This window comes from Xenopus laevis, chromosome 1L, assembly GCF_017654675.1.
Source record: "Xenopus laevis strain J_2021 chromosome 1L, Xenopus_laevis_v10.1, whole genome shotgun sequence".
NCBI lineage: Eukaryota > Metazoa > Chordata > Amphibia > Anura > Pipidae > Xenopus > Xenopus laevis.
The window spans coordinates 40,692,073-40,708,213 of NC_054371.1; the positions used below are offsets into that span (position 1 = coordinate 40,692,073).

Sequence of the window (16,141 nt, forward strand, 5' to 3'; positions counted from 1 at the left end):
CCAAATTGATCTCATTAATTTCTGAAAACTACTCAGACCAAATCCACCCAGGTTTTTTTCCCCTCATTTATCAATACATTTTCCCAAAAATTTCCTGAGAGTAAAAAATCTGAAAACTTTGTGAAAAATTCGGATCGTCTGAATTTCTTAAATTTTCCGCATGAAAACTACGACTTTATCGGATTTTTGCCAGAAAACTACAAAATGTTCCGAATATTGCACGAGACCCAGTGCAGATCAAGATATCTTTGAACTTCTCACATTGCCTTATATGCAACCCCAGCAGTTCTGAGATGCTGGATTTTCGGATTCTAACTTTTTTCATCCTTAAGGTATAAATATCCCCCTAACAAATTCCACTAAAAATTCGGATTTTATAGTAAAAAAAAACACGAATTATTCAGGTTTTTGGCATTCGGACTTTAATAATCAAGTCTGGACTGACTTAGGGTTGAAACGTGTAAAATCATAACAATGACTGTTGAGACTGGCAGAGGAAAAAGCATGTTTGGATTACGGTGTGTGTGAATTAATAAAAACCAATGTTTTAAAACTCTCTGTACCTGCTGTCTCTGACCAAAGACCAAAGCTATTGCCACTTTTTAATTATCTTCCTTATTCACAACTATAAAAGGGGAACTGAAGTAGCAACAGACACTTGAGGGAATACTAATAACCATATAATCATACAGGTTATATTAAACAAGCTTAATGCTAGATCATAACTTTGTAAAAAGGAAAAAAAGAAGAGAGTGGGTAAATTGGCTATTCCAAATAAATAGGGAGCATTAAAGATACAGTTTATCCTGATAAGCAGCCTATTGAGACAATGAGCAGACAGTCTAGACAAATATTTCCTCTAGCAAATAAATCCTGCTTGCTGTTAGGCCTAAGAATGCAGAGAGCACAAATTCAAGACATAACATAAATCAATAAAAGACTCTGTTAACATGGACTGCATTAAAGAGATATTGTCTTCTTCAAAGTTAGGCAGGGCAGGCAAGCTGTATGGGGCTGAATCTGCAGCCTCGGGGTATCTGGCAGAGCTGTGGAGTCGGAAGCAATTTTGTATATCTGGAGTCCGAGTCGCCAAAAAATGTACCGGCTCTGACTCCTAATAACTTTAAATACAAGCACTGAAAATAATTAAATTTAAGAGCTTCTATTAAGGAGCATATGGCAGAAGCAATAATGCTTCTAAGAACAATGCTTTAGTTGATTTTGGATTGTATTTATCAGCCAATCTACAGCTATATGCCAGGTTCAATTAATATACAAGGTTTTCCAATTGTTTTTGTTTTATGTAGTTTGACTTTGCTCTTAACAAGGAAAATATATTGCTAAAATAAAGGAACAGTAACAGCAAAATATGAAAGCATTTTTATATAATTAACATATAATATACTGTTATAATGCACTAGTAAAAGCTAGGTAAAAACTTTTGAGAAGTTGCCTTAGGGGCATGTGAAGAAATCCTTACCAAGGGTTCAGCCATCACAACTTCAATTTTCTTTTCTGCTTGTATTGCAAATTCAGCGAATAGGCTCTTGATGACATACTCGCCAGGCTTGACGTCGGGGTCTATGGTAATGTTTGACATGATGGCACTTCGTTTTTCCAAGGTGCAGTTGTGGATGGGAGCAACCCGCCTCTTGTTTACACTGCTGGCTGGTGTGGAAGCTGCAGAAAGAACAGATAAGACATGAAATTGCATGCTTGGGACAGCGACACAGGTATAATAAACGTAATAAGCCAGCAGGCCTGATTTGATTACTCTGATTCACAGTCCATACCCATACCATTCTCAGTCAGAGCAGTCATCCAATGAGCTAAACAGAAAGCTAGATACCATACACTTGTATGCCCACCTTTGTATTTTTCCACTTGTTCAAGCTGGGGTTGCTCAGCACAGTCTTTTTGCCAACTAATGCAAATTCTCTATCGGAGCAAATAATTACCAATCTCACAGGATCAAAGCATTAAATGTAGAACAGCCCCCTGACTAGTCATCCATGCCCAGATAATCTAAATCACCCAAACGGCTCAACCACATCTAGGCATGTATGGCCAGATTTACTATTGGTGCAAAATATATTCAAAAAGGAGGCTCTATACGGGCTGACCAGTATGGTACTCCATATTTTTCTGTTTTACCAGCATTTAAAGGGATTCTGTCATGATTTTTATGATGTAGTCTTTATTTCTAAATTACACTGTTTACACTGTAAATAATTCACTCTACAATATAAAATTTCATTAGGGAACCAGCAAGTGTATGTGATCACCCCTGGTTTCTCCTACTCATTGTAACTGAATGTGTCGCAGTGGGACCTGGATTTTACTATTGATTGCTGTTCTTAGATCTATCAGCGAGTTGTCATATTGTGGTAGGGAGCCGCTATCTGGTTACCTTTCTATTGTTCTGTTGTTAGGCTGCTGGAGGGGGAAAGGGAGGGGGTGATATCAACTTGCAGTAGAGCAGTAAAGAGTGACTGAAGTTTAGCAGAGCACAAGTCACATGACTGGGGGCAGCTGGAAACTGACAATACCAGATTTCAAAATTAAATATAAAAAAAAATCTGTTTGCTCTTTTGAGAAACATATTTCAGTACAGAATTCTGCTGGAGCAGCACTATTAACGGATGTGTTTTTAATAAAAACATTTCCCATGACAGTATCCCTTTAAGCTCAATTAGACATTTATCTGGAAATTTCTATATATTTTATATGCATATTTCTTTTTTTGTGCTCAAGAGGACACAAGTCTATATTTCCCATCTTACAATGGGCTCAGAATTAGCAGCCACTGTCTGTACTGCAATTTCCTATAGTGGGAAAAATGATCACTGCCAAAGGGCGACAGTTATGTCTGCAGTTGAATCTTGGCTTTTGTGAGCCTTTCAAAGTTATAGCATCCCTGACATCAGCTTTAAACTACAGAACTTTCATATGTAAATGGTAGCATTCATTATTCCTTATCAGGCATTAAACAATGAAGGTATAAGGGTATTTCATTGGCTTTAGCAGTGATTAAGGGTAAGGTTTCTCAGTAGAGAGAGAGAGAGGCACAGCAGCTGTTACTGGATACGGGTAACAGGGATCGGATGACTTTCCAGAACATTTGTTTCTCTGAATATTTCACAAGGACAAACTTGGCATCTGCTGAGCTCTCACACTGGCTCAGCCGCAGGAAGATAATGCACTGAAATCTGAAATTACTCCGTCTCCAGATCAATAGCCGGAAATCTTTCAGTGATATGCAGTTTGCTCTTCATAGACCTCAATGAACGCTCAGACATTGTTCATACTGATAAGCACCATAAAAAAGGGAGTTAATTGTTCCTGTAAAAAGTCTGCACAAGGAACAAACCAGACTTCCCTGTAGAAAATTTAAGTGCAGATAACATTAAAGCAGCACAAATACTTCATGAATGCGGAGGGGCTACTTAGAAATTAATTTAGATACATGCTGCAGACTGCACTGGTTTCCGTACCATTATGTATTATGTATCTCAAGTAATTACCTATCCGCCACATGCGCTATATATTTTGGATGTGTGAATTGACAGCCCAAGTAACTGAATAGCTGAATATTACACAGAATGCGTAGCGAGCTTACCAGTAGCTGGAAAGCAATGGGAATTGTAACTCCCATGAGTGCTATGGGCACGGAAGGTAGTCATGTCACAATATAGTCAATTAGTGAATTGCAGTTTGCAGAATAATAAGCAGTGATATTATCGAGGAAGGAGTGGCTCGGTGACTATATATTTTGTTTATAAATTGGCTTTGCATTGACTGTATTTCACATTAAGCTTATTTACCAAAATCCAAATTAACCTAATTTATTATTTAAAAAAAACACGAACACAACCAAGCTTCCATGCCCAATTTTAGCTTATTTATTAATAAAAAAAACTTGATTTAATCAGATTGCTGAAAAACTCGATAAAATCGAGAGAAAACCTGAATCAATTGAATTTTTCTGGCTTTTTCCCGATTTGCTCTAATTTTTCTGGCTTTTTTCCTGCATTGCTCTAGTTTTTGCCTGAAAAAGTTGGATATTCGGGCTAAACCTAGTGCAGACCACGAAAACTTCAAATTGAGATAGGAGCCTCTATCATTGACTTCTACAGGACCTTGTCCTGAGAAGGCAAATTTTCGGATTCGGGCTTTTTGCAGCATCGGCGTAAAAGAATCTCTTCCCTCTGAAAATTTAAGTTTTCTAGTGAAAAAAACTCGAATTATTTGAGATTTTAAAACATTCGGAGTTAATAAATAACCCCCTAAATGTTCACCAAAATGGCATAGAATGTTCTACAGATGAAACCCAAATAATCTGCATATTAAAGATTATTTTATAGGAGGAGGAGCATTGATGCTCGTTAAACAGCACAAATATACAAATATCCGTGTGGTTCTCTCACAGCAGGCAACACCTGACCCATATCTGGACTCAAACTAATCCATTCTTACCTTCACCCAAACCACTGGGTGGGTGCATGCAGAAATGCATCTCTGGGTGGGTGCAGGTAGTATGGACCAGCAAGTAACCAGGATGTGAACAGAGGGAGGAGCTAATTTTAAGAATGCTTCTTCACACGCAACTTTAGCCTATGGATAGAGATAGCCATACTTCACTTTCTGCTCCTATAATATGCACTGCTGGTTCCTTGTAGGAGGACTCTGTTCTGTTGTTTGGCTTTCAAAATAAAGTCCCTTTAAGTCACTGTACTCAGAGAAACGGGTTTAACTGCTGTGTCAACTCACTTACGCTTAGGGATAGGTCGCTATGGGTTACTGCACTGGTGCACATTTGCAACAATCTTAGTAAATGACGGCCTTTCACCCAGTAGCTTATGCAATCCCAAAACAAAGTGTGCCTACAGCTAACCAAGTAGTGTAATAACCTTTGTGTAAAATGCCAAGTCTCACAAGTCAGAATGTACAATATAATGAAAACAGTCGATGGTGATAGAGAATCTCTCAGAGCCTAGATGAAAAGCATTAAATAGGAAGGGAGCCAACCCTTCTGCCCTGGCTATTGTTGCAGTGCTAAAAAACAAAAAAGTCCAGAAGAACTGTCAGATTCAAAGCAAAACTGCTGCGCTTGCACTTTCTGGGAAAGGCAGAAAGGTACATGAAAGTGGGAAATTCTTGCAGAGAATATCTGAGAGGGCTTCCAAAGAAAATATTTTGACAAAGACAATTGCCCTTGAGTTCAAATCATGAATCATGCGTAATCTTCCAGCATGTGCAGAATTCCTATTTATAGGCTTCACTGGCAGCAAGTTACACCAGCACGGGAAGATGTTTGTTATATGTACAACCCTTTCCCCTCCAAAAACATGGGCCGTTCCCTTTTATGATGAGCATCTTCTAGAAGTCAGTTAACTTATACCTACAGCAACATTTGGTTTCTTGTATAAACTACTTACAGTGTTATTCAAATTATCAGGCAATCTGATGTGGTGCATAGGACAATGCCCAAGAGTTCATTCTTAAGGCTAGGACCTACTGTGTTCCTGAGACAACAGGCCATGTGCTGAGAACTGGGTGGATAGGATAAAACTTAACCTTTTAAATGCCACAGATCGTAGAATCTACGTTCTGTGGCAAAGGTACTTGAAATGCCACAGAACGTAGATTCTACGTTCTGCAGCATTTCCTGTTTCAGGAGCGGAGGAGCGGCTGTTAGAGCCGCTCGCTCCGTTCCTGCTCGATCCCCTGCCCCTAGGCAACGAGCAGAGCAGGGGATCGAGTGGCCCCTGGGGCGCGATCGCCCAGGGGCCCAAAAACAGCAGCAGGCACGTGTTACTTACGTGTCCTGCTGCTGCAGCCTGCACCGGATCGTCGATCTCCGCCCCCACAGCACACAGACAGGAACCACGAGGCAGATGTCTTCCAGGGGCTCTTCCTGATCGCCTGCAACAGTCTCCAGCGATTTTTTCAGGTTAGTGCAACAATTACACACACAAACACACCAACACACACTTATTACAGTAATACACACTTAGATTCACACTTACACACACTTACACATACATTTTTGGGGATTGGGGGGGTCACTTACACTCACTGCACTTACACACATGTGCACACGCACACACGCGCACATAACATGTAATTTACCATTTGTACACACGCACACGCACATACATGGCATTGTGGCCTTTTTTTTTTTTTCTTATCGCATCGTTTCTTTTTTTGGCTGAAAAAAATGTTTTATTGCCATTACGCATAGCGTATTCGCTAACCGTACTGTGCAATACCTTTTGTATGTTATTTCGGTGATTATATTGCAATTTTGGGTATTTTGGTGCATTTTTAGCCATTTTATTGAATTTTTAGCCATTTTATTGCATTTTCAGCTCTGCATATATTGTGTTCACTTTTTTCTAGCCGTATAACCTGTTTGGCCCATCTAAAATATTCAAACTGTGATTCTGACAGCTGATAACACTAGTCTGGAAAAAAAACATTGATTTTTGTGGTTTTATTGGATTTTTTTGCATTTCACCCTTTACTGCCTTATTTTGTTTTGCCTTGTAAATTTTATCTACTATATATCCATTTGGGGGTCTCTGTGCGCCACATAGTTTGGTATATCTATGCATTTTGGGCATCAAAGTGTTCAGTAGACCTCTGGCGTTCATATTTAGGATGTTTTATGCTGATACGTTACAAAATGTGGGGCATATAATGGGGTAAAATTCAAGCTTTCTGACAATTTTCAGAAATTTGATAAAAACCGTTATGTTCAGCATTGCTTTGCAGTTTGGCAGTTTGCAGTAGAAACACTTATTTACCCATATTGGATTCGTCAGAATGTGTACTTTCTGAAAATATATGGTTTTCTGGGGTCTTTGTACTGTTAGGGGGGTCTAATGTCGCATAATACACACACCAGGTGCTTATATTGCAGCAGCCAGCGCGTCAGCTGTGAAAATGTATATACACTATTGTCATTTGGGGGTCTCTGTGCGCCACATAGTTTGGTATATCTATGCATATTGGGCATCAAAGTGTTCAGTAGACCCCTGGCGTTCATATTTAGGATGTTTTATGCTGATAAGTTACGAAATGTGGGGCATATAATGGGGTAAAATTCAAGCTTTGTGACGATTTTCAGAAATTTGATAAAAACGGTTACGTTCAGCATTGATTTGCAGTCTGGCAGTTTGCAGTAGAAACACTTATTTACCCATATTGGATTCGTCAGAATGTGTACTTTCTGAAAATATATGGTTTTCTGGGGTCTCTGTACTTTTAGGGGGGTCTAATGTCGCATAATACACACACCAGGTGCTCATATTGCAGCAGCCAGCGCGTCAGCCGTGAAAATGTATATACACTATTGTCATTTGGGGGTCTCTGTGCGCCACATAGTTTAGTATATCTATGCAAATTGGGCATCAAAGTGTTCAGTAGACCCCTGGCGTTCATATTTAGGATGTTTTATGCTGATACGTTACGAAATGTGTGGCATATAATGGGGTAAAATTCAAGCTTTCTGACAATTTTCAGAAATTTGATAAAAACCGTTATGTTCAGCATTGCTTTGCAGTTTGGCAGTTTGCAGTAGAAACACTTATTTACCCATATTGGATTCGTCAGAATGTGTACTTTCTGAAAATATATGGTTTTCTGGGGTCTTTGTACTGTTAGGGGGGTCTAATGTCGCATAATACACACACCAGGTGCTTATATTGCAGCAGCCAGCGCGTCAGCTGTGAAAATGTATATACACTATTGTCATTTGGGGGTCTCTGTGCGCCACATAGTTTGGTATATCTATGCATATTGGGCATCAAAGTGTTCAGTAGACCCCTGGCGTTCATATTTAGGATGTTTTATGCTGATAAGTTACGAAATGTGGGGCATATAATGGGGTAAAATTCAAGCTTTGTGACGATTTTCAGAAATTTGATAAAAACGGTTACGTTCAGCATTGATTTGCAGTCTGGCAGTTTGCAGTAGAAACACTTATTTACCCATATTGGATTCGTCAGAATGTGTACTTTCTGAAAATATATGGTTTTCTGGGGTCTCTGTACTTTTAGGGGGGTCTAATCTCGCATAATACACACACCAGGTGCTCATATTGCAGCAGCCAGCGCGTCAGCCGTGAAAATGTATATACACTATTGTCATTTGGGGGTCTCTGTGCGCCACATAGTTTGGTATATCTATGCATACTGGGCATCAAAGTGTTCAGTAGACCCCTGGCGTTCATATTTGGGATGTTTTATGCTGATAAGTTACGAAATGTGGGGCATATAATGGGGTAAAATTCAAGCTTTGTGACGATTTTCAGAAATTTGATAAAAACCGTTACGTTCAGCATTGCTTTGCAGTTTGGCAGTTTGCAGTAGGAACACATATTTACCCATATTGGATTCGTCAGAATGTGTACTTTCTGAAAATATATGGTTTTCTGGGGTCTCTGTACTGTTAGGGGGGTCTAATGTCGCATATTACACACACCAGGTGCTCATATTGCAGCAGCCAGCGCGCGTCAGCCGTGAAAATGTATATACACTATTGTCATTTGGTGGTCTCTGTGCGCCACATAGTTTGGTATATCTATGCATATTGGGCATCAAAGTGTTTAGTAGACCCCTGGCGTTCATATTTAGGATGTTTTATGCTGATAAGTTACGAAATGTGGGGCATATAATGGGGTAAAATTCAAGCTTTGTGACGATTTTCAGAAATTTGATAAAAACCGTTATGTTCAGCATTGCTTTTCAGTTTGGCAGTTTGCAGTAGAAACACTTATTTACCCATATTAGATTCGTCAGAATCTGTACTTTCTGAAAATATATGGTTTTCTGGGGTCTCTGTACTGTTAGGTGGTCTAATGTCGCATAATACACACACCGAGTGGTTATATTGCAGCAGCCAGCGCGTCAGCCGTGAAAATGTCTATACATATTGTCATTTGGGGGTCTCTGTGCGCCACATAGTTTGGTATATCTATGCATATTGGGCATCAAACTGTTTAGTAGACCCCTATGTTTATATTTAGGATGCTTTATGCTGGTAATGATACATGGACAATACGATGCTGGAAAGTTGAAGCTTTGAGGCAATTTCCAGATATTTCACCAAAACCGCCAAATTTGGCAAAGCCTTGCGACTCAGTAGTTTGGAGCAGAAAGGCATGGGTACCCATTTTAGATTCCGTAGAATGTGTACTTTCCAAAAATATATGGGTTTGGGGGGTAAACATATATTTCTGTGTTTTTACCCCGCAAAAATGCAGTCAATGTGTTGATTTTTCATTAGCTGAAGTTACCCACGGGACTGTTTGTATGCGCTAACTTCATTTTGGGGCCTCTAAATGCCAGATACTTTGGTAAACTTATGAACAATGGCCACCAAAATGTTCAGAGGAACCCTGGCAATCATATTTAGGGTGCTTTTTCTTAGTACGTAATGACACATGGGTGATATGGTGCTGGGAAGTTGAAGCTTTGAGGCAATTTTCAGATATTTCACCAAAACCGGCAACTTTGGGAAAGCCTTGCGACTCGGTAGTTTGGAGCAATAAGGCATGGGTACCCATTTTAGATTCTGTAGAATGTGTACTTTCCAAAAATGTATGGGTTTGGGGGGTAAACATATATTTCTGTGTTTTTACCCCACAAAAATGCAGTCAATGTGTTGATCTTTCATTAGCTGAAGTTACCCACAGGACTATTTGTATGCGCTAACTTCATTTTGGGGCCTCTAAATGCCAGATACTTTGGTAAACCTATGAACAATGGCCACCAAACTGTTCGGAGGAACCCTGGCAATCATATTTAGGGTGCTTTTTCTTGGTGCATAACGATACATGGGTGATATGGTGCTGGGAAGTTGAAGCTTTGAGGCAATTTTCATATATTTCACCAAAACCGACAAATGTGGGAAAGCCTTGCGACTCAGTAGTTTGGAGCAGAAAGGCATGGGTACCCATTTTAGATTCTGTAGAATGTGTACTTTCCAAAAATGTATGGGTTTGGGGGGTAAACATATATTTCTGTGTTTTTACCCCACAAAAATGCAGTCAATGTGTTGATTTTTCATTAGCTGAAGTTACCCACGGGACTGTTTGTATGCGCTAACTTCATTTTGGGGCCTCTAAATGCCAGATACTTTGGTAAACTTATGAACAATGGCCACCAAAATGTTCAGAGGAACCCTGGCAATCATATTTAGGGTGCTTTTTCTTAGTACGTAATGACACATGGGTGATATGGTGCTGGGAAGTTGAAGCTTTGAGGCAATTTTCAGATATTTCACCAAAACCGACAACTTTGGGAAAGCCTTGCGACTCAGTAGTTTGGAGCAGAAAGGCATGGGTACCCATTTTAGATTCAGTAGAATGTGTACTTTCCAAAAATATATGGGTTTGGGGGGTAAACATATATTTCTGTGTTTTTACCCCACAAAAATGCAGTCAATGTGTTGATTTTTCATTAGATGAAGTTACCCACGGGACTGTTTGTATGCGCTAACTTCATTTTGGGGCCTCTAAATGCCAGATACTTTGGTAAACTTATGAACAATGGCCATCAAAATGTTCAGAGGAACCCTGGCAATCATATTTAGGGTGCTTTTTCTTAGTACGTAATGACACATGGGTGATATGGTGCTGGGAAGTTGAAGCTTTGAGGCAATTTTCAGATATTTCACCAAAACCGACAACTTTGGGAAAGCCTTGCGACTCAGTAGTTTGGAGCAGAAAGGCATGGGTACCCATTTTAGATTCAGTAGAATGTGTACTTTCCAAAAATATATGGGTTTGGGGGGTAAACATATATTTCTGTGTTTTTACCCCACAAAAATGCAGTCAATGTGTTGATTTTTCATTAGATGAAGTTACCCACAGGACTATTTGTATACGCTAACTTCATTTTGAGGCCTCTAAATGCCAGATACTTTGGTAAACCTATGAACAATGGCCACCAAATTGTTTGGAGGAACCCTGGCAATCATATTTAGGGTGCTTTTTCTTGGTGCGTAACGATACATGGGTGATATGGTGCTGGGAAGTTGAAGCTTTGAGGCAATTTTCAGATATTTCACCAAAACCGACAATTTTGGGAAAGCCTTGCGACTCAGTAGTTTGGAGCAGAAAGGCATGGGTACCCATTTTAGATTCGGTAGAATGTGTACTTTCCAAAAATATATGGGTTTTGGGGGGTAAACATATATTTCTGTGTTTTTACCCCACAAAAATGCAGTCAATGTGTTGATCTTTCATTAGCTGAAGTTACCCACGGGACTGTTTGTATGCGCTAACTTCATTTTGGGGCCTCTAAATGCCAGATACTTTGGTAAACTTATGAACAATGACCACCAAAATGTTCAGAGGAACCCTGGCAATCATATTTAGGGTGCTTTTTCTTAGTACGTAATGATACATGGGCGATATGGTGCTGGGAAGTTGAAGGTTTGAGGCAATTTTCAGATATTTCACCAAAACCGACAATTTTGGGAAAGCCTTGCGACTCAGTAGTTTGGAGCAGAAAGGCATGGGTACCCATTTTAGATTCAGTAGAATGTGTACTTTCCAAAAATATATGGGTTTGGGGGGTAAACATATATTTCTGTGTTTTTACCCCACAAAAAATGCAGTCAATGTGTTGATTTCTCAGTAGCTGAAGTAAAGTCCTGATCAATTTGGATGTGCTAACTTCATATTGGTGTCTCTAAATGCCAGATACTTTGGTAAACCTATGCATAATGGGTATCAAACTGTTCAGTGGACCCCTGGCAATCATATTTCAGGTGCTTTTTCTTGGTACCTAATATAGTTTGGGATATGCGGAGCAGCAAAATAAAACCTTTGAAATGATTTTTCAGAATTTTGAATTTTTTTTTGAAAAAACCGCTATTTTCAGACAAGCTTTTATGTTTGGTAGTTGGGAGTAGAGAGACATAGTTACCCATTTTGTAATCGGCAGAATGTGTACTTTTCAAAAATGTATGGTTTTCTGGGGTAAACCTACGGTTTCAGGATTTTTTGCCTTGGAATCTAAAGCATGCCGTTTTCTGCCTTAGTGCTTTCAAAATTCGGTAATATACTGCCGGGAGTTTTTGCTGTACAGAAATCCTAAATCTCCCTAAAACTATACATATCTGGTATTGGCACGTTCGAGAGACATAAGGCTTTCCAAATCAGTTGGATTATCATCCCTAAAATGAAATATTTTTCTGGTATAAATTGATATACGATGAAAAATGGTAATTTTTCATTTTTTTTTGGTATTTAGCACTATAAATTTTTTTGCACAGGTGGAAATACATGAAAACTCCGGCAGATTTAGAAAGCTCAGTTTCTACCGAAAAAAACAATGTATAGTTTTCCTAGGTAAACTATAGGTTTCCCCTCAGAAAATGCCCCTAAAGTGAGAGAGCACAAAATGTTTCAAAAACGGCTGGCATTTCGCGTAACCAAAATGTGAAATTCTGCTGGCACTTAAAGGGTTAAAATCCCTCAGCTTTCTAGAGAAACTGTGCACCACCCACTATAACAAACAGATAGACTTTATGCCCATAGAGGGGCTGCATTACACTGTGAGCCTACGGGTGGGTGGTGGGTGGTTGTGACCCCCAGCAAGGCCACAGACAGACCATCATGGATTCCTTTCAATCTATGGAATCAGGTATGTCTGTCCAAGTATGGTTTGGAAGACTATAATTACTTGTGCAGCTTGGATCTTGCATGGAGCATTTAAATGTATCTAAAGGCTCATCTCCAGGTTGTCTTAAGGCTTATGTTATTCCTACTAAATCAGCAATTGCAGTAATTATATATAGCCCACAAAGTCCTCTAGTAAGGCTCCTTCGCATACTCCTTGCCCATCAATGTTTGGACAGCCACATTGGGGAGGGAATGTGGTAGCGAACAGGTTTGAGTTACGTCACTGCTGAGGACCAGCAAAAGACCACCCATCACTCTTCTATTACCAGCAGCATAAAACCAAGAATAATTCCAAACAAGACTTTCTGATTTCCCCAAAATGTCTTTGACAACCATTATATTTTATTGCGGTGATACAGAGTGGGCCCTAAATAACAGGTTCTCAGCTAGACCCTAGGAGGCCCAGTCTAACCCTGCTTCAGTGTTCCTAAGGAGAAGTGAATGTGACTAGAGAATCACACACTGCAATAATCATATCATATCAGATCTGAGCTAGTATAGTAACTGCTGATTCAAAGAAACCTGGGTTTCATTCCCATGTCATCTCTTTGTGACCTTGAGCAATGTATTACTTGCCTGCAGCCTCAAGCACCAAAATCAGATTGCAATCTGTATGAGACTGCAGTGTCCCTTGAAACATGCAGCACTCAGCATTGAGTGTCTGTAAACTGGACATAAGAAGATTCATAATGAGAAAGTAATCTGAAAGTATCTCAAATTGCCATGGTATGAAAGTGAATGAAAAATGAGAAACATGGTAGACAAGGTGGGCCTAACAATTAATTTCATTCTTCTGCAACCATGGTCCTGCTCTTAACAGGGACAGACTGGGGCAACTCACAAAACATCTGTATAGAAAGGTACTATATACACATAAATAGTGGGGCTTTGTTATTAGTGGACAGGGAACTCTCAAATTTAGCTAAAGGTGGCCATACATGGCCAATGTATGGGGACCTCTGACAGGCCCATCCAACCAATATCTGGCCAAAAATTGTCCAGATGTTGATTGATCAGTTTTGATTTTCCAGTCGGATCGGGGACCACATCGGCTAGTTCATACAGTCCTCGGTTCGATGGCTCGTATTCCTGCAATTGTAACCTGATTGTTTAGGCTGTAGGGCCAACGTTGGATTTAAGCCTGATATTGTGCACCTTAAGTGGGCATATTGGAGGAAAGATCCACTCATTTAGAAAACCTGCAACCAGCATTGCAGACCTCACTCTTGTATAAAGTCAGATAAGTAGTGAGTGAGAAAGTTGCGGAATACTCAATAAGATGTCCCTAATTCCCGGTGATTGCTCCTAATTTTAACTATCTGAACCTGAAGGATGAAAGCAACTTTCAAGGGAGCCATATATATGGAATAACTTCAATGATATCCAACCAAGTCCAAGGGCCATATTATCAGATACAGAATAAAGTGGCGATCCAGGCCAGTGGCCACTGATATGCGGTCAGATATGTGCAAAGAAAGTGCATCGGAAGATTACACTTTCAGTGTGGAGAAAAGTAGTAGTACACGCATGTCAAAATCTGTGCATATTTGCTATTAAAATCGATAGTTGAGATAGGCATTATGCTGCCTACAAACCATATAAATATACCCTGTTTATAAGTTGTGTTGTGTTTATCATCCATTTATTTTCTTTGACTTTGAAATACAAAATAACTGTGGGGGCTAATTGGCTGCTGAAGTCACAAATATTGAAAGCGATGCAAAGCAAAGATAAAAGAGAATTTCACTATGGGCCTGTGGTGCTAGAGCAATAAATATCTTGCTATGTCTCCTGTGTACTTGATATCCACCCTGCGATTTGGCCACTTTAAAACACAGTGACGGCCAGCATACAGTGTTATAAATAAAGAATGATGGGCACTGCTCCCAGTATGGATTTTTTTCAGTATACAGGACATTCTTTAGCGAAAGTACAGCTGCTATATGTACCTCATTCAGTGGATCAAAGGCACATTCTCCCCTGTTATTCCCCATTGTTTATCCCATCTTGATAATTACCTACATTTTTAAAGTATATTCCAAGTGGAAAACAATACAGCGTTGGAAGGGTTTCCTTTCACACCACAGGGGCACTTGATCACAGATTTCCCACATAGCAGAGCACAATGTTAGGCCATGAATGCAGAACAAACAAACAATGCATTGTTTTAAGGGAATAATGTGCCGTGTGTTCCATGTGTTTGTTTACCATTGTGTGTGCACTCTGTAAGATTTCATTCAATTGAAATGTAGCATTTTTAACCCTGGCTGGAGATTATCCAATGTAAAATCTAGCAATGCTGCAACCCCACTGCTCTTTTAGGGACTCCTGCAGGGCCTATAATCATAATAATGTTGGGGTCAGAGGGGTCCTCAATTCTTGTCATACAACATGCACTGACTACTACAGCTTCCAACAGTCACAGGACATCAACAAAAAACAAATATTTATTACTAATTCTTCAATAAACGGTAAAATCTCCCCCCCCCCCCCAAAAAAAAAAAATCATGCCGAACGTTATCACAAAAAAATGAGAGCCTGGGGTCAATTAACTTCCCATGTCCACTATAAAGACAGCTCTATCAAACCAGCAAAGTGTTCAATATTACATACTGGTGTAAACAACAAACAATATCTACTTGGAGTATCAATAGAAAGTAACACGTTTTGAACATATGAAACAGAAATACCAGCAGATATTCCGCACAATATTAAGTAATTTTAAACAGCACATCCTTGAAAACATTTGTTACTTAGAAATATAAAAGCTCAAAGGCAATCGGGAGACTTCGCTTTGAATAAGTGACACAGTTGTGAGCAACAGTTCATAAATCATTGCTTTCTGTAGAGAACACATGCAAATGGATACATAGAAGCAGAGAAAAGGAATGCATCACATCCTTCATTTGTTTAATTGGGATAATCATACAGTAAAAACAGAATTTTAAACTGTGGTGTATTGTCAATATTAACTTGATTATCACACTCCATATCTCACAATATCTCCAAGCATAGAATATAAAGTATATATTTACCCTCAAACCCCCTCCTTACCCACTGAAGAAACTCATTAGCATGGGAAAGTATTTTAGGGGCATAATTGCCTAATATCCTATGTTTCATCAGTCCGCATTACTAGAATCAAATATTACATTTGTTGAGTGTCGGATAAACCCACATTTGGTGCATAACAGCATGCGTTTTAAGGTGGCCATACACAGGCCGATAAATGCTGCCGACAGACCAATCAGCAGCTTATTGGCCCGTGTATGGGGCCCCCGATGGGCTTCCCCAATCGAGATCTGGCCGAAAGATTGGATGGGACAAAAAATCCGTCGCCCGTTCCCAATCGTTAGGATCCGATCGTTGGGCCCTAGGGATCAGCCCTCAAGGTGGGCATATCGGAGAGAGATCCGCTCGTTTGGCGACCTCGTCAAACGAGCG

At 39.7% G+C, this 16,141-nt stretch overlaps 1 protein-coding gene across 11 annotated transcripts in view; it reads right to left on the reverse strand.

Moving 5' to 3' along the window:
• Positions 1-16,141, reverse strand: part of fryl.L (FRY like transcription coactivator L homeolog) — a 211,861-nt gene that overhangs the window by 99,532 nt on the left and 96,188 nt on the right. For all 11 annotated transcript variants that reach the window (XM_041588844.1, XM_041588838.1, XM_041588816.1 and 8 more), the window contains one exon: positions 1,481-1,680. In XM_041588844.1, coding sequence (XP_041444778.1) covers positions 1,481-1,600 — 120 coding nt within the window. In that variant the 5' untranslated portion in view covers positions 1,601-1,680. The remainder of the gene's footprint in view (positions 1-1,480; positions 1,681-16,141) is intronic.